This window comes from Trichosurus vulpecula, chromosome 4, assembly GCF_011100635.1.
Source record: "Trichosurus vulpecula isolate mTriVul1 chromosome 4, mTriVul1.pri, whole genome shotgun sequence".
NCBI classification, from domain to species: domain Eukaryota; kingdom Metazoa; phylum Chordata; class Mammalia; order Diprotodontia; family Phalangeridae; genus Trichosurus; species Trichosurus vulpecula.
Genome location: NC_050576.1, coordinates 374847416 through 374869394, shown reverse-complemented (window position 1 = coordinate 374869394; position 21979 = coordinate 374847416). Strand labels below are relative to the sequence as shown.

Here is a 21979-nt window from a genome sequence, read left to right as displayed (position 1 = left end):
CCTTATATGCCTCCACCAGCATTTTCCCACTTTTGTGTTTTGTTCATCCTATACTTAATAACTGCGATGCCCTGTTCCCCAATTTCTGATTTGTGAAATTCTACTGATCAAGGACCAGATTAAATGTCACCTCCCCTAGGAAGCATCCCTGATTCCCTCAGAAGCCACCTTTCTTTCTTCTGACCCTTCACAACATTATTGCCTATCTGATGTTCTTCTTGTATTACATTCTCCATGGTCATTCTCAATATTTCTGTATGGATCAAACCTTCCCCCCCGCCACACACACATGCACACACTAGATTGTAAACTCAATGATGTCAGGAACCGGAGCATAGACTTTCTTTTATGCTAATGACTATTAAAACTTCAGTTCTAGTTATAGCTCTCAACCTGGGCAAGTGATTTAATCATTGCGTATTTTAGTTTCTTCATCTGTAAGATGGAGAGAATGATATCTGAACTATTCATCTCACAGAGTTGTTATGAGGAAAGTGCTGTGTAGACTTTAAAACAATATATAAATAAGGGCTATTAATTGTATCCATATCTCCAGGGCCAACCACAGTGTTTAATATTTTTTTAAATAAATGCTTGGCTAAATTTTGGGCTTCAGAAGTTGAAAGCTATGCAAAACCCAGAAATAATCTTGGCCTTTTTTTTCAGCAAAGTTTTTGAAGCATTAGGAAAATTAGATCTGCGAAAATTATATGCATAGATTTTAATGAAATAGTTTAGTCTACAGAAAAAAAAAGATGGCAAATGACTTGATAACTGTTTTTAGTGGTACAAAGTACTATTACAGAATATCAGAACATAGTGTTTTATTTTTCATTTCTATGGAGGATGGAACTAAGTATAATGCACTAAAATCGTGAGGAGACACAAAAGAAAACCCTATGTACAGTATCACTCCCTTGCACATTTGCCAAAGGAGATTGTAGAATTACCCTCTACAGAGACCTTTAATAACACAACACATAGCATTTTTCTGAGATGGTTTAGTGCCAGAATTGCCAAAAGAAAAAGGCCAAGACTGAATGTCCTGTCAGCTATGAGAGATTTTGACTTCTTATTATAACTGGGCTTCTTATGAGAGGAAGCATTGTGCCTTTTTTGTGTCCCCAGCACTTAGCACACAGTAAGCACTTAATAAATGCTTGTTGTTAATGGACTGACTCATGGCCAGGAAGAAGTAGGGTTAAATCCCACTTCTGATACATATTGGCTAGGTGATCCCTAGGGAAATCAACCTTTCAGTGCTCTTGGCAACTCTTTCAGAATATGTTAGAGAAGATGTGTACCTGCATTGAAAGAGGGTGTTTTCTCACCACAATGTTCCCTTCACCACTGAAATGATAGGCTCTGTTGTTATCCTTATTATCCATAAATGAGAAGAGGGAAAAAATGGATTCCTATTTTGCTGATATCTTTCACTTTTTCTGCATGACAGCTCAACCTTCAGGATTCTAGGGCTAACTCCTTAGGAATCTTGGTCCAGTGGAGGATGGATAGATGAATGAATGAATGAATGGATGAAAAGCATTTATTAACTGCTTAATATGTGCAAAGCGTTATACTAAATGCTAGTGATATAAGTATTAAAGGAGAGACAGTCTGTAAGAATATCACATAACATTGGGGGAGACAACACACATAGAAAGTTTCATCTCCAAGTCAAATAGAAAGGTCTTGTGGTCCTTTGGATGCAGTGGCAAAGCAAATGGTTGCACATCTTCTTTAATTTCATTTCACTGATAAAATCAAGTGAGTTTTTAATGTTAAACCATTTAATAGTGCCAATGACTGGGAGAGTAAAATTTTTCTTTTGGGGGGATATCAGTAGCTCCTGAAAAAAGAGTTGCCAGGCATATCTCCAAGCTCCAAGAGGTTAGAACAGAAGCAAAACCAGGGATCTGTAGACACTGCCTGCCTGTTAGTAGCAGTTGGTCAATAGCCTACACCCAAACCCAGAAAGTCACTGGCTTCTTTCATCTTTGAGTAATCCTTTCCGTCAGCTTTTACACCTTTCTATTATTTGTTGCCTTTGTATCATTTTCTAACTAGTAGAGGATAGATTTGGTCATGTGGTCATTTGTTCATTTTAACATCATTTTGGATGATGTTAAAAAAGACTAATAGGTATAGCAGCTTTTAATGTTTGTCCTGGAAGGTACAGTTCTAGCCAGTAAGTACATTGTATGTATTAGTCTCCTGGAAATGTCATATTTATGGCATTCTACTTACTTATCCTGGCTCACAAATGTATGTACAAGCATCATCAGACTGAGAACTAAAGGAATTATGTGTAAAAAAAAGGAAAATTAAGAATGGCCAAAACATTTGCTCATACAGAAATAATATTCTGAATTATGGTGCTATCAAGCAGAGGAGAAGAGACCTAGCTAAAGTCTACTTCCAGTATCAACTATTCTTGCTTTTGGAATTTTCCTTTGTATTTCAAAGAATCCATGGGATTGAGTATTTCATCATTTCTATCTCTCTATCTCTCTCCAGGAAGGGAATCCATTAACAAAAACTCCCCCACCCTACTTGGAAAGTTACCAGTCCCCTGCCTTCAGAGAAAAAGATTGGGTTCATCTGATAATTTAAATCAAACTTCAATATTTTAAGGATTTATTTTTTCATTACTGTGCATATTCTACAGATTACAACCCTTCTTTGCCTTTGGGAGATGTTTGTGCAGGAATTCCTGTGGCCCAAAACAAACAAGCCAACAAACAAAAAAGTAAAACCACTTGCTGGTCAGAAGCATTCTGATGCTTATGACCCTCTCTGATTCTAAGCAGAATGATCCTCTGAAGACAGACACGACTTCTCCAGCTTCGTAGGAGCTATTAAATCTTTCCTTCTATTGTCATAGCTTCTCGAGGAGGGTTAAATTATATTTTTTTAAAAATTACAAGGTTATAGCTCACACAAACACACATATGGTAGAATGTGTTTTGAATTTTCCAGATCCTGTCCATTATCATTAAAGAGGACTAAATGGTAGAGGGAATTCCATTAGTAAAAGTTCTCTATACACATGTCCACTACAAATACAAAACACAAAGCTGCCATGCTGGGGCATTGTTCTATTTATGGATAACTAGGTCCCAGTTAGAACCCATGCTCACCCAGATACTTATAGTGTTATCTGCTCTATAATTCATTATGGAATTCCCTATTATTCCAAATGCAAGTCTGACTATGTCAATATTCAATAAACTCCAGTGGTTCACTATTACATCGAGGATCAAATTATAAAATCCACTTCTGAAGTCCTTTTTCACTTGGACACTTCCTGCCTTTTCGTTCTCATGCATTACTCCCCTGTACTATCTCTTTGATCTAGTGACTGGGGCCTCATTTCAGTTCCACACACAAGACCCTCCATCTCCTGATTCTATGCATTTTTATAGGCTATCCCTCATGTCTGGAATGTTCCTTCTCTTTACCTGCACCTTCCAGATTACTTCAAGCCTCAGCTACAGTTCTACTTTTTTGTGCAAAACATATCCTTATCCTTCTTAATGTCAATAACTTCCCTCTGAAAATATTTCCAATTTATCGTGTATATATGTTTGTACTTTTTTGCATATTATCTATACTTATTAGATTATGAGCTCTTTTAGGGCAAGAATTGTTTTTGTCTTCATTTATAGCCTCAGCTCTTAGCATGTTACATCCTTTCACTCCATAAACACACAGGAGGCACTCCATAAATGTTTGTTAATTTGGCCCTATTGAAAGGAAAACAAAAGCTACTGTTGACTTCTCAAAATATAACTCCTGTGGAATTTAAATGTAGCCAAAAAGCCTTACTGGAACATCAGCTGCCTGCAAGTATCAACCAGGGCCTATTTATCTTTAAATATAAGGAAACAGCATATAGGAAACACTTGCCACGTGCCAAGTACTATGCAGAGTACTAGGGACAAAAAGGGAAAAAAGACAGTCCCTGCTGTCACAGAGTTCTGTGAACCTTGGGAATCAATGGCGGAACAGATGATCTCTATCCACTGACGATTAGGAAGGAAGTACTGGACCCGAGGGCCAAAATGGAGGTAGAAAGGAATGAGCACCCAGCCAAGAGTGAGCCTCCAGAACCTGATGGGAACTAGGCAATGGTGATTAGAGCTCAGGGAGGCCTGCTCCTTCTGGTCCTCTCCTTCCCACCCTGCAGACAGCGTATGCTGAGCCTTCCTCCCCCAGGTTACATCTTCCTCAGCTGTTAGCACAGTATTAAAGCACGTATGGAGACACTTAATAAATACTTCAAATAATTTTGTGTTTCTATGTGTTGCAGTCTCAATCGTAGTATATAGGTACGTACAAATGTTTGTATAGTGCCGTGTGAAGAGGCTAAAGGCATCATAGTTTAATGGACAGAGAAAGCTAGGTTCAGCGTCAGGAAGCTCTGGGCTCACCTCCTGCCTCTGAAACATATTGGTTCTGTGACTCTGGGGATATTATTTACCCTCCCAGTGCCCCAGGCTACTCAGTGAGACTAAATTATAGATAGCTACTAATTTGCATTGTCAGAAGGCATTTCATTACTGCCACTTCCATACACCCTGAACTATAAAATATATATAAATCTAACATGGGAGGGTGGGGAGTGGGAGGTGAGGTGGGGCAGGATGGGAAGTTAGTCAAACAAAACTAATGTCTCCTTATCGCCTTCATTATAGTCTGATGTTAGAAAAGGAGCACAGGGCAATTTGTGTAAGGGCTGAGAGTAATCAGGGTGAACTCAAAAGTAATGAGGGAGTATGAAGGAAATCAGGAAGCAACCCTCAAGCTAATTTGATAAACCCTGACCCCTTCTTGCAAGTCTTTTTGTTTTTTTAATTTGTTTTTTTTTTGTGAGAATCTTTATTTGCATAAAGGTAATAGGCAGTTAATTCTTTTCTTGTGAGCTATCACTAAGAAGTAAGGCATAACTGAAGGGAAGATGTCTGATGCACTGCATGGAGGAAGCTAGAGAGAGGCTTAATACTCCCAAGGTCCTGAGCGTTCCTGGCCTGGAGTCAGGAGGACCTGAATTCAAATGCGACCTCAGACACATGTGAGCTGTGTGACTCTGGCCGAGTCACTTCACTCTGCCTCAGTTTCCTCATCCATAAAATGGGCTGGAGAAGGAAATGGCAAACCAGTCCAGAATCTTTGCCAAGAAAACCCCAAATGGAGATTGGAGAGTCGGATATGACTGAGACAACTCAACAGCCCTGAACACAGGTCCTCCGACTCAGAGCCACTGTTCTTTGAACCCTATCGTCCTTCCTCCTAAGGAAATGATTTTCCTTGCTCGTGAGTGGCAAATTTGCGGTATAGTGAATCCATCATACACCCTCACTCAAATGGATATGTTATGTACCTGACAAGATACAAACAAACAAAAACCATCTTAACTGCTCTTCCTGTAGTAGTGGCCGTGATGGTAACAGTAGCAGCCACCTTGGTAATATTGTTACTGTTAATTGAGTCATTTCAGTCCTGCCAGACTCTTCATGACACCATTTGGGGTTTTCTTGGCAAAGAAACTTGTTCCTTCTCCAGCTCATTTGACAGATAAGAAAACTGAAGTAAACTTGCCCGGGATCAACAGCTAGTAAGTGTCCAAGACTGGATTTGAACTTAGAAAGATGAGTCTTCCTGATTCCACGTCCATTTCTTTATCCACTGTACCACCCAGCTGCCCCTATCTTGGTAATAGCCAATGTTTACAGAATATTTGATGGTTTACAAAAAGCTTTACAATTTTACATTTGATCCTCACAATTATCTTGGCAAATATGTGTTATTATTATCGCCATTTTACAGACGAGAAAACTGAGTCAGAGAGAGGTAAAGTGACTTGTCCAGAGTCACAGAGCTAAGAAGTGCCTGAGACCAGATTTTAATTTGGGTCCTCCTGACTCTAAGCCCAGTGCTCTATCCGCTGACCCACACAATTGCCATGTTTTTATGGAGAAAAATGATATATAGAAAATGCATTATTTCCTATTTGCTAGATTAATTCATATCTATACACCTGCATTTACTTGTATTTATGTATTATGTATTCATAGGAAACATGAAAGCTGTGAATTGAGAAATGCTCATACAACGTTGTCAGTTTCCTTAGTAGAAATATTGACGCAGTAGTGCCCCAAATTTGGACTTTTAGATAACATTTTAAAGTTCATGAAGCATTTTAAATGTGTTAAGTCATTTTAACCTCACGATGAGAATCCTCTCAAGTACCCAAGGTGCCCTGGGACTGACCATTCAATTTGGTAGATACTTAGCCTGTATTCTCATTGACCATTTCAAGCAGAAAGACCCAGTGGTCTCATCATACAGTTAGTTATATTATCAGCTTATCACAAGAGTTGACTTTTATGAAGAATGTCATGACCTAATGTAATTATTCATTGATATCAGTGACTGACCTAATAAATGTTATACATGCATGTATGTGTATGTATAATATTTATCAACCGAATGGCTAATTTATTGTTGTTCAGTCATTTTTCGGTCGTGTCTGACTCTTTGTGACCCCATTTGGGGTTTTCTTGGCAAAGTTACTGTAGTGGTTTGCTATTTCCTTCTCCAGTTCATTTTACTGTTGAGGAAATTGAAGCAAACAAGGTTAAGTGACTTGCCCAAGGTCACATAGCTAATAAGTATCTGATGCCAGATTTTTTAATTCAGACTTACTTGCTCCAAACTGATATCATTGGAATCACTGATACCAACAGTAATTTTCATCAGTATTTTAATTCATGGGTATAGTGAAAGGTAGAAACCAGCCTCCATAAACTCTTCATGTCATATCTTTGGATTACTCCCAAGATTCCTCATACTCCAGTACAGAGAGCTCCAGTTGAAGGATGTCCTTGTCCAATTCAGGTCAACATCTTTATAATTTGTAATCTTAGAAAGTTGATTGAGGCTTGGAGAAGTTGTCACTTGCCCAATGTCACATATCAAGTGTGTGCCAGAAGCAGAAGCCCACGTCTTCATAACTCCAAGGTTAGCTCTCTAGGCTTTTCATCATGTTTACAGAGAGGCAGAGACAGACAGAGAGAGAGAGAGAGAGAGAGAGAGAGAGAGAGAGAGAGAGAGAGATACAAATCCTGCCAATGACTCTGATGACTTTGGGCACATGATTCAACTTCCCTGAGCCTCAGCTTCCTTGTCTATAAAATGAAAAGGCTGGTCTCTGTTATTCTTTCCAACTCTACATAAATCTGATTCTTTCACCTCTAGACAGTCAACAAGTAATTTTTAAGTACTCACTACCTGTGTTAAGTAAGTGTTGCAAATACAAAGATAGACCCTCCTGGGATATGCTTACATTTTAATTAGGGAAGGCAGCATAAAAGGAGACGAAATGGGGAGAGGGGATAGAGAGAAGGCACCTGGCAAGTCCAGAGGTGTGTGACCTGATGGGAAGTAGAAAGATGACTGCTTTTTGCAGCCTCCTTCATTGGAGGTTCTGGAAAGAACTCTTTATCTTCCATCTACCCTACCATCAAAGAGTGGGACCCCAGGGGCAGAGGGGACTAAAAAGATATTTCCAAGGCTGAAGTGACCGTCCAAGCTGAAGTGGCACCTGGGTTTATCTGTTCCATAAAGAATCATGAAAGTCAAACTTTGCAGAGAAAATCCCCACCTTTTATTGGAAGCTTTCTCCATCCCTCTTAATGCTAATGATTTCCCTCTGTTAATTATTTCCTAGTGGTCCAGTATAGCTAGTTTTTTGCATATTTTTTTTGTATATTGTCTCCTCCTTTAGATTATAAACTTGACAGCAGGGACTGTCTTTGGCCTTTTTAAGTATTCCCAGCACTCAGCTCAGTGCTTAACACACAGTAGGCACTTAATGTGTATTAATTGAGAGGAATACAAATATAACCCTGTCAAAAATATGTATTGATTGAGATGAATAAAAATATAATCCTGTCAAAAATCCTATTTACTGTGTAATTCTCATAGAGAGGATGCAGATACTTCTTCCTTTGTGTTTAATTCATTGGGCAGAGAATGTAACAGTTAAAGGGATTAAAGGTGAATTAAAGGGATTCTTCATTGGTTTTGCTTCATTTTGTAAGTTCTAATGCTATTTAATATATTTTTTCTCTTTCACTTGTAACAATTTTTAAATTGTAAAAACCCTAAACCTTATCTCTATATTTTATATGTCTCTATGTATCTATTCTTATTCACTATCCAGTTAAGTGATCTCAGGCTATCCTGTGTCCAGCAAGAGAAGGTTTTCTTCTCCAATCACTGGAACCGTTGGCTTTGCTAGAACCAAAGCAGCCTAGGACCTTTTCTGTTGTCAAAAACAAACAAACAAAACCAAAAAACATACACTCATTCCTTGCTCTAACTTTTTCCTCTTTTTCCTCCTCCCTACAGGAACTTTTTACTCCTGAATGCAAGTTTAAAGAATCTGTTTTTGAAAACTATTATGTAATCTACTCATCCATGCTGTACAGACAACAGGAATCTGGTAGGGCCTGGTTCTTGGGTCTTAACAAGGAAGGGCAAGTCATGAAGGGAAACAGAGTGAAGAAAACAAAACCAGCAGCTCATTTTCTACCCAAGCCATTGGAAGGTAAATTTCATATTTATATCATTACTTTAAGATTTGGTTAAATGATTTTTAAAATAGTTAGCTGACTTTAACTTTAGTTCCTCCACTCCCCATAGCATCTAGATTTCATGTTTCACTCTGTTCTCTGATAGAAAGAAGGGTTCAAGATTGCATCCCAGTGGTGGCTCTTCCTAGAGTTAACTATGGAATTTATGCAAAAAAACAACAAAAAATCCAAACCATAAAACCCTCATTGGTGGGGTTAAAATATGACTTTATTTATTGTATTAGTAGTCAATATGCTTTGGACTATATTTATTTTAGTATTCCATTAACTTAAAGGTATTCTCCACATCTCATTGCCGAAAGCCATTTCCCCGTAACAATGGCTCGGTGATTTTCAAAAATAAATGTACATTATAAATTTAAAAGCCTACATCATGAAAAGGATGTTAGAAATTCTACATACCAAGGCAAAAACAGTTTTTATGTTGTTACCTTTTTATGTAGATGCTAAACTAGATTAAAATAGTTTCTTTCTTGAACATGGCAAAGATTAGAGAACATATGCCGACCTTATGGAACCAAGTAACATTACATATTTCAAAATGTGTTAATTTCCAGTCTTCATATAAAATTGTAAAAATGCTTTCTCGTGCCAAGATTGTTTTGCAGAGGTTGTCATTTGTCATGTTAAACATCACACGTTGTCTTTGATCATATTTCTGCACAGCTGTCCTAAAAAGGAGCCTTGCTAACTAATCAGAAAACATTTACGCCTTTTTCTGTGACAGTGCCATTTACTTCTTTCCATGTTGCACTTGTTCTGAGAACTACAAAGCTAAACTTGATTTTAAAGGATTTCAAATCTGTAAGGCTGTTCCAGTGATTTTTGTTTCTATTATGCAGAAAATCAGCTCTGTCAAATGAGGATAAAGATGTTATTCAAATCAGCACAGGCCATTCTATCCTTGCTTTTTTCCTTAAATGAAAAGCTGTCCCTTCCTATGAAGTTTTCTCTATATTTTAAACCCATCTATAGGATTGCAGACTTTCAGTGCCTATCAATTTTAGCCTATTAAAATAGGATCTTCGGAAACTTATTTGAAAAATGGTCATTCAGCCTTTACTTGAAGCCCTCTGGTAGTGGAGGATGAGGGCACTACTTTCTGAGGCAGCCTATTCCACTTCTGGATAGGTCTAATTATTCAGAAATATTTCTCTTATTTTGAATCTGAATTTGTATCTTTGAAACTTCTACCCATGGGTTCTGGCAAAAGAGAAGAAATCTAATATTTTGTCCAAGTGAATGCTCTTCAAATACTTGAAGACAGTTTTCTGTCTCTTCTAAATTCTGTTCTCCAGGGTAGATATCCCCAACTGATTCTCATATGATTTAATCACCCTAGCTGCCTTCTTCTCAGTCTATCAGTATCCTTCCTAAAATGTGGCTCCTAGAATGAACACGATTCTCCAGATGTAGTCAGAGAAGAGTAGAGTACAGCAGAATGATGTCTCTGTTAATGCCACTAAAGATCCTATTAACTATCCTGGCTGCTATATCATACAAGAACTCTCAGAATTTTGTCTAACTTTACTTCTCTCTAGCCCCGCCTCTTCCACTTTATACTTACAAGAATGATTTTTTAACCCAAGTATAAAACTTTATCCAGTATTAAATTTCATTTTAGTTATTTTGAACAAATAGTCTAGACTTTCAAGATATATTTGAGTCCTGTTGATTCCTATATTAGTTTCCTCTCCCAGATTTGCATCAACTACCAATTTTACAAGCTTGTTGTTTATGTATTTATACCAGGCATTGACAAAAATGTTGAACAACGCACATCCCTGGGACATACTACCTAACACCTTCCAAAATGGCACTAAAACATTAAATGATGACAGGTCTCACTACTTACCTAAGTCTTTTTTTTTTCCTTTGAGACAATGATTTTTGTTATTTTAAGTCTTCTATTTAGCTATCTCAAACATATTCATTTTAAAAAGTCTTAATGAAGGACTTATATAAGGACTAAGATTTTGAAAAGCTTACAAAATATCAGTTCTTACTGACTTATATTCAAAAATTAGAAATATTTATTTTGCATATTTCCTTCAATTTTAAGGCATAACCTGGCCATTTTAAAAGAAAAGATCCTAATGATGTGCTAGTTTCTCTTACAGTATATAAACTAGTAGCACTAAAACAAATTTCTGTTTTCCATTAAAAATACAATATATCAAAGTGTGAAATACTGAAAAACTAAAGTAATTTTCAAAAATAATACTTAACATGGGTACTTTGTTTCCTATAGGTCACAACTTTTGAAAACACCAGTTTTAATTACTATTCATGAAAAATAGAATCCATCAAATTATGCTGGCCTTTAGCTCACATTTATTGATCTTTTCTATAAATAGACCATGAGAGAATTTTTGGGTCAAATTATTTGCTAAAACTCCAGATAAATAACATTTATTAGATTGCTTATTTTTCCTACATATTCTCTTACCACCCTTGTAATAATTTTAGAATTCTGTCAGGAATTGAAACCAAACTCATTATTCCACAGCACAGGTATCAAACTTGTGGTATACAAATTAAGTGTAGCTAGAACCAAATTAAAATATTTAACAAAAGAAATTTTAAAAAGAATACAACATAGATAATATTAATTTGTGGTTTTCTAAGTCAATACATGGAAGCAGGGATGTGTCTCTGAGTGTGACACCATTTGTCTAGACTTTGCAAGCTTAATTTTCTTTCTTCTTCTTTCCAATCTGGGGATTTTGTCCTCAAATTCTATGGTTCCTTTCTCTTTCTTCATGATTTTTGAAAGATAGCTAATGGTGGCTCAGGAATCACACCTGCCATATTTTTCAGTGAATTGAACTCACCAAGGGAAGCTAGGTGCTCCCTATATTTATGTTGGGTTATATCCTACCTATAAATTATATTACATCTTTTTTTCAGTGCAAAATGCTTTTGTCATTCCCAGTTTCACAAAGCTACATAAGAAATTTCAGTTTTAAGTTACTGAAATCTTGATTTCAAAAATGTACTATAATAGTGAAATACTTGTATGTATGTAGCACCATGCTCACTGTCACATTCTCCCCTCACAGTTATAGGTTGGGTCCCTAGAAAGAGAATGACTACTTTAGAATACAAAGGGTTACCCAAAGATGTTATGGCGTGTAATCACTATCACTCATACGCCCCATCTGATGTGTTCTCTGATAATTAACCAGTTGACATCGATTCACTCCTTAACAGGGTATTTACTTAAAAAAAGTATAGCATGAATTCTAGCTACAAAATAATTCTCCCCAATCAAAAGGCACCCTCTCCTTGTGCATATTCACAAGGTACCCTCGGAAAAATGGGATTAAGCTTGAAGAATAAAGGTAGTGAGGCACATATGTAAAGACAGTGTGGGGCCAAAGCATATCTTAGATTCCTTAGATACCTGGCCTTGGGAGTTCTAGTCTTCCTTCAAAGATTCCTCACTATACTCACTTCAGAGGGTAGCATCAAAGATGGGCAAGCAGCTCCTTTGCTTATCTGGGCTGGTTCTATTGAGGACATAGTGGCTTGTTTGGTGTCTCATTCCATTGCTAAACCTTTTGCTACTAAGCTGGAGTCTTAACAGAAGGCTGTTGCTACCAGATGTGGATCTGAGCTATCAGCGGAATGTTGGATGGCTTTGATAGAGTTTCTGGTCTCAGTAGTCACCTGGGGATTCTTATCTCAGAATATTTATTCACCTAAGATCCACAAAAGAAACACAACAACAGCAACATAAGAACTTTGAAGTCACAGATAACATTCTGGCTAGGTGGGAAATAAAGCCCTACCCCATCTCCATTTAGTAGCTGGAAACAGTCCACCAACCTTGAAAATTAATAGAAAAGAAAGCAAAAGACTATCCATTTGAATTTTTTATATTCACTCTTAGTTCGAACTCAGCAACCAATTAAAAGACTTTTTATCATCCCACAGTATCCTAAAAGGAAAATATCAGATTATACTTGGACATGCTCTGATGTGGGTCATGTAGGCATAAAAAATTGGCTGCAGCGTAATAAGGGAGGGAGTGGAGGTAAAGGACCCCTCATAGAAATGTGGGGAACTCGTATGGTTAAAACTAGATTCACTTTGTCTCCAAGTTTAGGATTGAAACCTGGCAGAGGTGATATTGCATAGGCTATGTATTACCCACCAGGAAAGGCAACTCCAAGCACTCATAAAGGACTGGGCTTTCATTAATTGCACTATCTTGTTACCTGTTACATTTTGACCCAGTGATTAAGATTTTATAATCTGCTTAACTGGAGAATTGTTAACATCTCGATTCCTTTTATTTATTTTGCCTTATTCCAGAAGCTCTTTAAAATCCAAACAATTAAGCACCTTTCTTAACCCAAGTTAGATCAGAGAAAGAATAACTTTTTCCTCAATGTGAGAGATATGCAAGATGGAATGAGGAGGCTCAGAGAAGTTGATCAGAGGGGCAGAATGGGGAAACAAGATAACTTTTTCATTTTTCTTAAGTCAGATTTTGATGGTGAGATGCCAGTATTCTGCTTCAAGAGAATTCTGAAATATAATCTACACCCATACTCATACTTTGCTGGACCTGGATTGCATATCATGTGTTTTCTCCTTTCCTACAGTAGCGATAATAACTCATCCACATTTTTTTTGCCCTATCACCATTTCTTTTCAGAAATCATCCTCATAGGGTCCATGATTCATAGTCATGTAACATCAGAAGACAATATGTTTTACAAAACCAATTTGTGTTTCAGGGAGAAGCCCAAGTATTGTTGAAAGTACTTGTGTTCTTTCTCTTGTTTCATTCTTGGTCCATCTGTAGTACCTGTCCCAGATCTGTTCACTGATGGACCTTCTAAATTACTCAAATGCATATCATCTGTGTAAGAGGCATTCTTCATCCACTTAGTTTATATCATTGCTAAACTTTGTAGTGTCCTTAGATTTGATTCAATTACTCCAATGCCATCAACAAACAGGTGCAACAGGAGGAGTTCACTAACATTCATCATGTTTCGCAATAATTAGAAAACAGAAGTACTCTGCAAACAATTATATGGAAGGCCTGTAATGGTAAACATCACCTGCCACATATGGGTATTGGGGAAAGGTCAATTAAATTCAAACTTCCAAAGCTAAAGACAAGATTTAAATTATGTTATTGGGAGTATTAAAGATGAGTTAAGTACTTGCTTAGTTAAAGATGTTCTTCATCTCTCTTCTGCAAATGAAACCAAGGTCAGTCCTTTAAGACTTCTGTCTCCTACTCTAATTAGTCAAGGGAGGGAGGGATTGGAGACTCATTCAGCAGCACAAAGTTCCCCTTAAACCACTGTGTGAGGATTAATCTGTTAGACTGCTTTGACATCTCTGTTAACACAGCTTTGATCTCCATAAATGTTGTAAAACTTGTATCTCGGTGAAATATTACCTGGTTCAGTGCAGTAGAAAGGGAGATTCTGCCACATCCATCACCCAGGCAGCTTTAATGCTCCAGCTTCCTAACTGAATGGGTATGTACTTCCTACAAAAGATTTATACCTGAAAGCCCAAGAAGCCCCATTGTGGCTAGCTCTGATTCACTTGGATTTCTGCTGGCAGATTATTTCTAGTATTTCATTGTTCTTCCACCCACTGGACACTGTGAAATGTGCCTTCCTAGTATTTCCTGGAATGTCCTCCTAAGAGGCAGGTACTGTTCTATCTATTGTGATTAAGGACGTCATTACCAGGCTCATTCTGAACATTTCTCAGAGCTGAGTCAAATGTCAGCTTCCCGCTCACTTTCTTTTCACACTGTGCTTTCTGCTTTGTATAGGATGAAATTTAAAAGAAGGAAAAATGTTTTTTAAAAAGTATGTGAGGAATGACAATAAATGCCATGCAGGTGCTAAAAATTGGTTCAAGTATGATTAACAGAGTGGGGGGGGAGGGAGAAATTTTAAACTAAGTGATGCTTACTGGAAAACTTCTGCATAATTAAGGTCAGATTCCTTCATTATAATATTGGATTACCCTGATTTTTCACACTATTGTTAATGTGATGGCCTGGAAACACTTGAAAGAAAACGAATCATAATGAATGGTCTGCACCTAGAAATCTCCACGAAAAGAAGTCCCTACTGTCTGTGTGTTTCTCAGAGATATAGATGGAAAGAACCTTAGATGGTAGGCTCAGGGTATATAGATACAACTTCAAGTAGGCATTACTTTTCAAAGGAGATTCACCTGGTATGGGGGAAATAAAAGACAGACAGGAGACCTGGGTGCTAGCCTAGTTTTTATGACTTTAACATTCAAAAATTATCTATAAAATGTAGCAGGCAGCCTGGAAGAGTAGAGCCCACGCTGGCTTTGAAATCGGGGGACTTGAGATTAAAAAGCTGGCTGTCTTATTCGCTACTTGTATAACCTTGAAAAAGTAATTTCTTATCTGTGGGCCTGTTTCTTGGTCCGAAAATGAAGGGAGTCAGACTAGATGACCTCTAAGGATTAGTCCAGCTTGAAGACCCATGATCCATGCAACTAGAAAGGGAGAAAATGTTTATTTACTTGCCCATTACTGATGCTTATCTGAGCAAATGAACTTTCTTTTTGTCTTTCTTTTAAACACTAGTTGCCATGTACAGAGAACCATCTTTGCACGATGTTGGAGAAACGGTGCCAAAGGCCGGGGTGACTCCAAGTAAAAGCACAAGTGCATCTGCAATAATGAATGGAGGCAAACCAGTGAACAAGAGTAAGACCACATAGCCAGATCCTCACAGGTGTTGTGACTTAACGCATCCCGAGCAAAGTTGAGCTCTTTATCCTTGCCAGACATTCCGGCTCTGGGATCTATGGAGCAGCTAGAAGCAAGTGAAGGCTTGCTCTTTGCTGCTTCTGAACAAACTTGTTGCAAACGGATAAAGCTCAACGTGTTGCACCCTCTTCCCTTCCCTTGCTCTCCCCACTCCAAGAGGACACCTGGATAACCAGCTAAACTCAGACCATGGAATGCCCTACCAGATATGGAATGCCTTTTTAATATCTTTTCTGTGACTGTGACACTTCATGTGAATGACATACTTCACTTGATACACTTGATACCTTGCCTGCTGACAGTTACCCATAATCCCTTTCTGAGTCCAGTTTCAGCAAAATCCATGTGTTTAAGTTCAATTTTGTAGCACACCAATAATATTGAGTACTTTCTAGTTAGATGCTGTAACCCTGTGCTATTATGGATTTCTCTTCTCCCCTTTTTTTACAAGGCTGCTCGCTCCACTGTCTGTGATCCTTTGCAGGGACTATGTTTTCTCTAAAACGTAAATGTTGCAGGTAGCTGAGTTTGGAAAGTGAGCAGGGAATCAGGAAGCCTCCTAAACCTATAATTATAAATTGCATCTATAAAGAATAAGGTTGTTGTCGTTGACGTACACTATTGATTAAATTATGAATACGCTCTAATATCAGATACCGTGCTCCTGAGGTCAGCATAATTGGGGAGGGAAATGTGTCAAACATGACCAGTGGAAAGCTTTCTAAGATAAGTGTTTGACATCCCCCTATAGTTTCTTTCTGTGTGTGTGTGTGTGTTTTATACATATCACAAGCTTACTGGTAATGGTAACATTTGCCTTGCCCAGCGAGCAAGACCCACTGGTTTTTGAGAAAGTGGGTCCAAAGAACTCTGTAGGCCTTGTAGGCCTGAATTAAGGCTCATTTTTCATCTACTAATCTTCATTATTTGAAAAACAATTATTGTGACTAACAAGAATTGCGCTACCTAAATCCATTTCAAATATAATCTTTTCCAGTTTTTAATGAACTGAACTTAATACCATCCCAATTTTTGGCTGCGTTCCACTCATACTCAGCAGAGCATGGGCAAGGCGGCTGTTGTGTTATTTTCTGAAGCAGCAATGCAAAGGTTAGTTATAAATTAGACTTTAATATTTTTGGTGTTTAATAAGTTTTTAAACTGGACATATTAGAAAAAAAAAGTATTTTTTTTAGCTCAGCATGCCAAGTCCAGTACTGTGTATTTCACCAGTACATACCTCTAACCCAGCTCTTTGGGGCATGCCCACAAATGGCTCGGTTACAGGTGCCTTGCCTTGATCTCAGAATACAGTCTGTTGAATTGCTATAGATGAAAAAAAAAAAACAAAGGAAAACAAATTCATTAGAAGATCAGCTTTTAGCTTCATCTTTTTTTTCTTTTTCTTTCTTTACTTTTTGAGGGAGTGGGGCAGACTATTGATGATGACACTTAGGGCTGTTCACTAAGCTCAGTGCAGCCAACTTAAGACACAGGCTATAGCAGTTGGTTAAAGGATAACAATGCCATACAAAATGTCAGCTATTAAAGGTGAAAATTTTCAGAATATTTAGTGTTTAACTTGTCAAAGATTTAGTAGATAATGAAAACTGTGTATGCTTTAGGAAAACAAAATTTTGGTTCTCAGAAGTAATTATGACCAATCTGTACCTCAGCCCTGGAAAACTGTCTGTGGGATCGGTGTCCTGGCCTCTTGATAGTATGTTAACGGAGATGGATCACGTGCTCACCATTTCTCCCATCTGCAATGTATTTACTGGGGGATTCTTTGGTCATTGCTTCACTAAGCATCATAAGAGCCCTTACTTGTTGTTTAATACTTTTGGTCCTGCTTAGCTGATTAATAATTTGGTATAAATGAACTGTTTATGCTTCTGAAATTTTCATATTGGATTTCAGTTTTAATAAATAAAAGTTAGTATAATGTTTGAGTAGAGTATCATGGATGATGCTAAATGACAAATAGACAAAGTGGTTCTTTTACCTGTTCTTAATTTCTCTAATTCCATTTTAAATGCAGGATAAGTCTATTTGACTTTAACTTTGGAAGGTGAAGAACATTTTTTGAAGTTCATTCGCTGTAACATGGTGGGGAGGGGAAAACATGGTCTCCTTCAGTGCTTTGTGACAAAGTAAGCACAGTGAAATATGGAATTTTAAAGAGAGGGGCTTCTAAGCACCATATACTCAAATCCCTACTCTCCCTACCCCATTCCCATGAACATATACCCATTGTTTTCAATATTAAACTCTACTTGCTGGGTCCTTCTTGCTCTGCAAATCCCTTTGACTGGTTAAAATTAAAGCTGAATTTGTAAATGACTAGAATGTTCTGTACTTGTAACACCTTTGCTTTTAGTTTGTCTGTTTGTTTCTATGGGTTGTCTATAAGGGTGTTTATTCCTAGGAATGGATGTCTTAAAACGGTTTCTTCTAAAATATGTTTCAACATAGAACAGAGGGGTCTTTGTTATTTGTGCTTTGGTTAAGCCTTTAATTTTGTGTCTGGTCTCATCTGTTGCATGGGAAGAGGATGGCAATGGTGAACTGCATGTAGTAGGCCATGTGTATCAAGAACTGTTGGTATGTATTACTAAATTTACATACATATATGCAAAGAGTTTGTCTGCATTGTACAGTTTCTGTGTTTATTATCATTTGTTGTATACACAGATGCAACATATTGAATAAAATATTTATACAAAGGCATATTGAAAAACATCAAACAACTTTATGTAAGAAATAGAATGTGCAAAAATGACATTGCACCACCCACAAATATAGAGACATGTCATGTAAATAGGTTGGTAAACTCAATTTTCCCCTTTGCCATGCCAAAGAAAATTTTAGCTCCGTGATAATACCTCTCTTGCTGTTTTTCAGGATAAGATTTCACCATTCTGTTTCCCCAGATTAAGTTTGCTGTTATTAAGTGAAAAAATGTTACTGCCGCAGCACTGTATAGTAAATCTGATGGAATCGATTTGTACTTACAGATTGTGTGTCTTGTACTTCTATGTACATATCCATCCCTTATGCATCAAGGTTCTATAGCTGCCCATTCCTTTGGCATTTGTGTCTTGTGGGAGCTTTGATTTCTATTGGTTTCATATTTGACTGCTTTGCACAGTTCCCTGCTGAGAGACTATTATCAATCACCCCTGCTTCCATAATGCTCATCACATAAATATTCCAGCACTAGCTTTGTTTTCCAAGCAGATTGGTTTTTAAACAGTTTTTGGCCACAATAGAAGCTGGCAACATTTGCAGAGATGTGATACAATCAGTCCACCTTTCAGTAGATGGAAACTAAACGGGAGCCCTGCTCCCACTATTCAGAATATGCCCCCGTTTTGTCCATTGATAAATATCTCCCGAACACTTGTGCAAAATTTCTTTTAGGGTATAAACATCAACACAGAGAAGAAGGGAGAATGTAAGTTTTCTGATCTGAATTTCTCACATTTTACAAAATTGAGTCCAGAGCTGGACCGGAGAATATGAAGGGGACCAACATGGATGCATTGTTCAACCTCAGGCTAAGGGTGAATGTTCAGGTGGTGTTGGGCTAGACATCCTCTGTGGTCACTTTCAACTGGAAGATTCTATGAAACTGTAGCTACTCTGTTCCTGAAACCAAACTAAACACCTCACCACTCACTGTCGTTATAGTTCCCTTTTGGAAAAGCATGCCCAGCCAAAATAGGAAATATCGTTTGTATGGAAATACTTGTTCCATTTGTCATCTAAATGACTTTTCATCTGATAGTCCTGATGAATTCTATTACTGCATTATGCCAACTTTAGAGCAATAAGAGAACCATCATTTTGAGAACAATGAAAGAAGACCTCCCAAATGCACTGGTATGTACAGTCAAGTGCCCGGCCAAACAGTTGAAATGAAAGACAAAATAAGGTTATTGTGTTTCCCCATAAAACCCCCCTTGAGCCCATTGTGGCAGTTGCTTAATTCATTTCTAAATCCCTAATACATGGTATTTTTCATCATGACTAATACTAGTGTTGGGATTTAATTTTTTTTAAGTGTAACAATCTCTTTGTTCCACTTTGCAGTCACAGACACGCTCCATTGAATTTCTTCCCCAAACCAGTACATGCCATTTAGATTTCTCAGCAAATGCCTTCCCAGGAAGGAGGAGGAACACCCAGTGAGGGGCATGGGTAAACAGTACCTTTAGTAAATATGCTCTAGCAAGAAGCTATATGCTATAAAAATAATGTCTAGGGATCAACGTTCAACATTTTCTGGAAAAGTAGACAAATAAAAAGCCAAGATCATGGGACTCTGATTTTTAGCAAGGAGGGAAATAATATTTTCTTACATCTTCCTAGCTGTGTAGAACTCATAATGTGTCCTCTAAAATGACCTGACCATAGAGTAATTATTTCTTTTTCAGAAGGTAATGATATTGAATTGGTTTTTCCCCATTTATATCACTTTTGCATACCCATTGACAGAAGAAGCTTTTACCTTGTATGGTAGGACTACTTCCCCCCCATTATGAAGCCAGATTACTACGCTCACTCTGAATTTAGCTTTAAGAAAGGCATGAGGATCCTCTTTATTTCTACCAGTGCCCTATCTATAAACTATGTGATGCACCCGCTCATATTCCTTAAAGCCATCACTACCTAATCACATGTCCTCCTCTGTCGCTATGATTTGCTGGACTCAGATGTTAAGACAGGCTCCCTGTATTACACCACAGGTTAAGCCCTGTTGCCAATCATACAACTTTTTTCCCCTTTTATAGGCATTTTGGTTATGAGAATGAAAATGGATGTTTAAAAATAATGAGTTTTCATTATTATTCAACAACCTTTGTTAATTAATTGTATAACATCTAATGATGTAAACCAGTTTCAGTTTTATTTTCTATAATTTAGTAAATCCACATTGTATCTGATAAAACAACACAAAAACAACCCTTTTCCATTTGTTGAAACATCTAAGTAAAACATGTTCTGATCTTTAAAGTTAAAATAGTATACCCAGTAGCTGAAATTTTATATACATACACATTTTGACACTTATGGAAAAATATTAATATAGCTGTGTTTGTGTTTTTTTAGTTTTACAGTGAGACAGAGTGAAATATAAAGAATCACAAACAAAATTAAGTGTACCTCATGTTACCTGACAAGAAAAAATATACTCTCCTGGAGAAATACTAACACAGGGTTCAGTGAAGAAAGTCTCATAATTACTGGAACTCACAGTCAAACACAAATGCTATCCATATTTTTGTATTTCCCATTAAATAGAATATGGACAAGATCTGTAATTTCATTGGCATAACGAACTCCCCCTACAAATACAGATTGGCAAGCTGTTGACAATTTATAGTCTTAGCTCAGTTCGGGCACTGAAAGATTAAATGACTTACCCGGGGTCTCAGATCCAGTATATGTCAGAGGAAGGTCTGCTTGACTATGAGGCCAACTCTCTGTCCATTGCTTCCTGCTGCATCTCATTGCCACTTTCATAAAATACCAGTTAATATATTCACTGAAGTTTGTTTGGGAGTGTGACATCAAAACAGAAAAGAGAAAAAAAAATGGAGGCATAAATCTTTCCTTGGATTCTGACTTCACTTCCTGCCTTTAAAAAGTTTCTATCACAGCTGATATGGAGACAACTGGGAAAGTTCTATTAATCCACTTCAGGCCAACAATGGAGAACTTACAAACACATCAATGTACAGGAACCCTATGGCACATTTTCAACGAATAGAAAAATCAGCTCCTGATCTCCTAAGAAACCAGGTGATTTGGGCAATAACTCTCCCTGTTCATTTTTGAGATGGCTCCTAAGTTTTGGTGATATCACTTCTAAAGCCCAGCTCATGACTTTAAAATGTCTGCAATACTCACAACAAAATTTACAACTTAAATGGGCATCTTTCAAGACATTAAAATAACTTTCCCTAAATTCTGCAAATTTACTCTGTTCAATTTAAGCAGAATATGCAAATTAATATTTTTGCCCTTAAACTTTTAAAGGTTGCCAATACTGACATGCATAATTAGATTTAATGGTAAATTAGAGACATTCCAATAAATGTGGATATTCATAATTCAATGGGAATTTCATACCAACATTTCATCAGAGAAGGAATTATTTTGTTAATACTAATACAAATATTTATAGTCGCTATTCAACCTGTACTGGTCCTTTATCTTGCCCTTATCAAAGCTTGAGGGGTTGATACTGGTGGATTATGATATATCTCGAAATTATGTTTTCTAATGATTTTATTTTCCTAGTAACTAAGTACTGGTCGTCGAAGGCATATGATATGTCATCAAACCACAAGGACATCCAGTCAGAGTCCTCTAAATGCCTTAACTTACTAACAAAAAGAAATTTACATATTGAAAATATCCATCTCCACCCATTAAAAAAAAAGGGCACACCCTTTGGCCATTTACAAAGCACTTTACAATCCTTAAAGTGCCATGAAATGCTAGCTATTAATCA

The 21979-nt window shown here is 37.3% G+C and overlaps 1 protein-coding gene across 1 annotated transcript in view; it reads left to right on the top strand.

The window, feature by feature from the left end:
* FGF14 (fibroblast growth factor 14) overlaps positions 1-16632 on the top strand; it is a 248499-nt gene extending 231867 nt beyond the window's left edge. The window contains exons 4-5 of the mRNA XM_036754472.1: positions 8416-8614; positions 15271-16632. Coding sequence (XP_036610367.1) covers positions 8416-8614; positions 15271-15407 — 336 coding nt within the window. The 3' untranslated portion in view covers positions 15408-16632. The remainder of the gene's footprint in view (positions 1-8415; positions 8615-15270) is intronic.
* The last annotated feature ends 5347 nt before the right edge of the window (positions 16633-21979 follow it).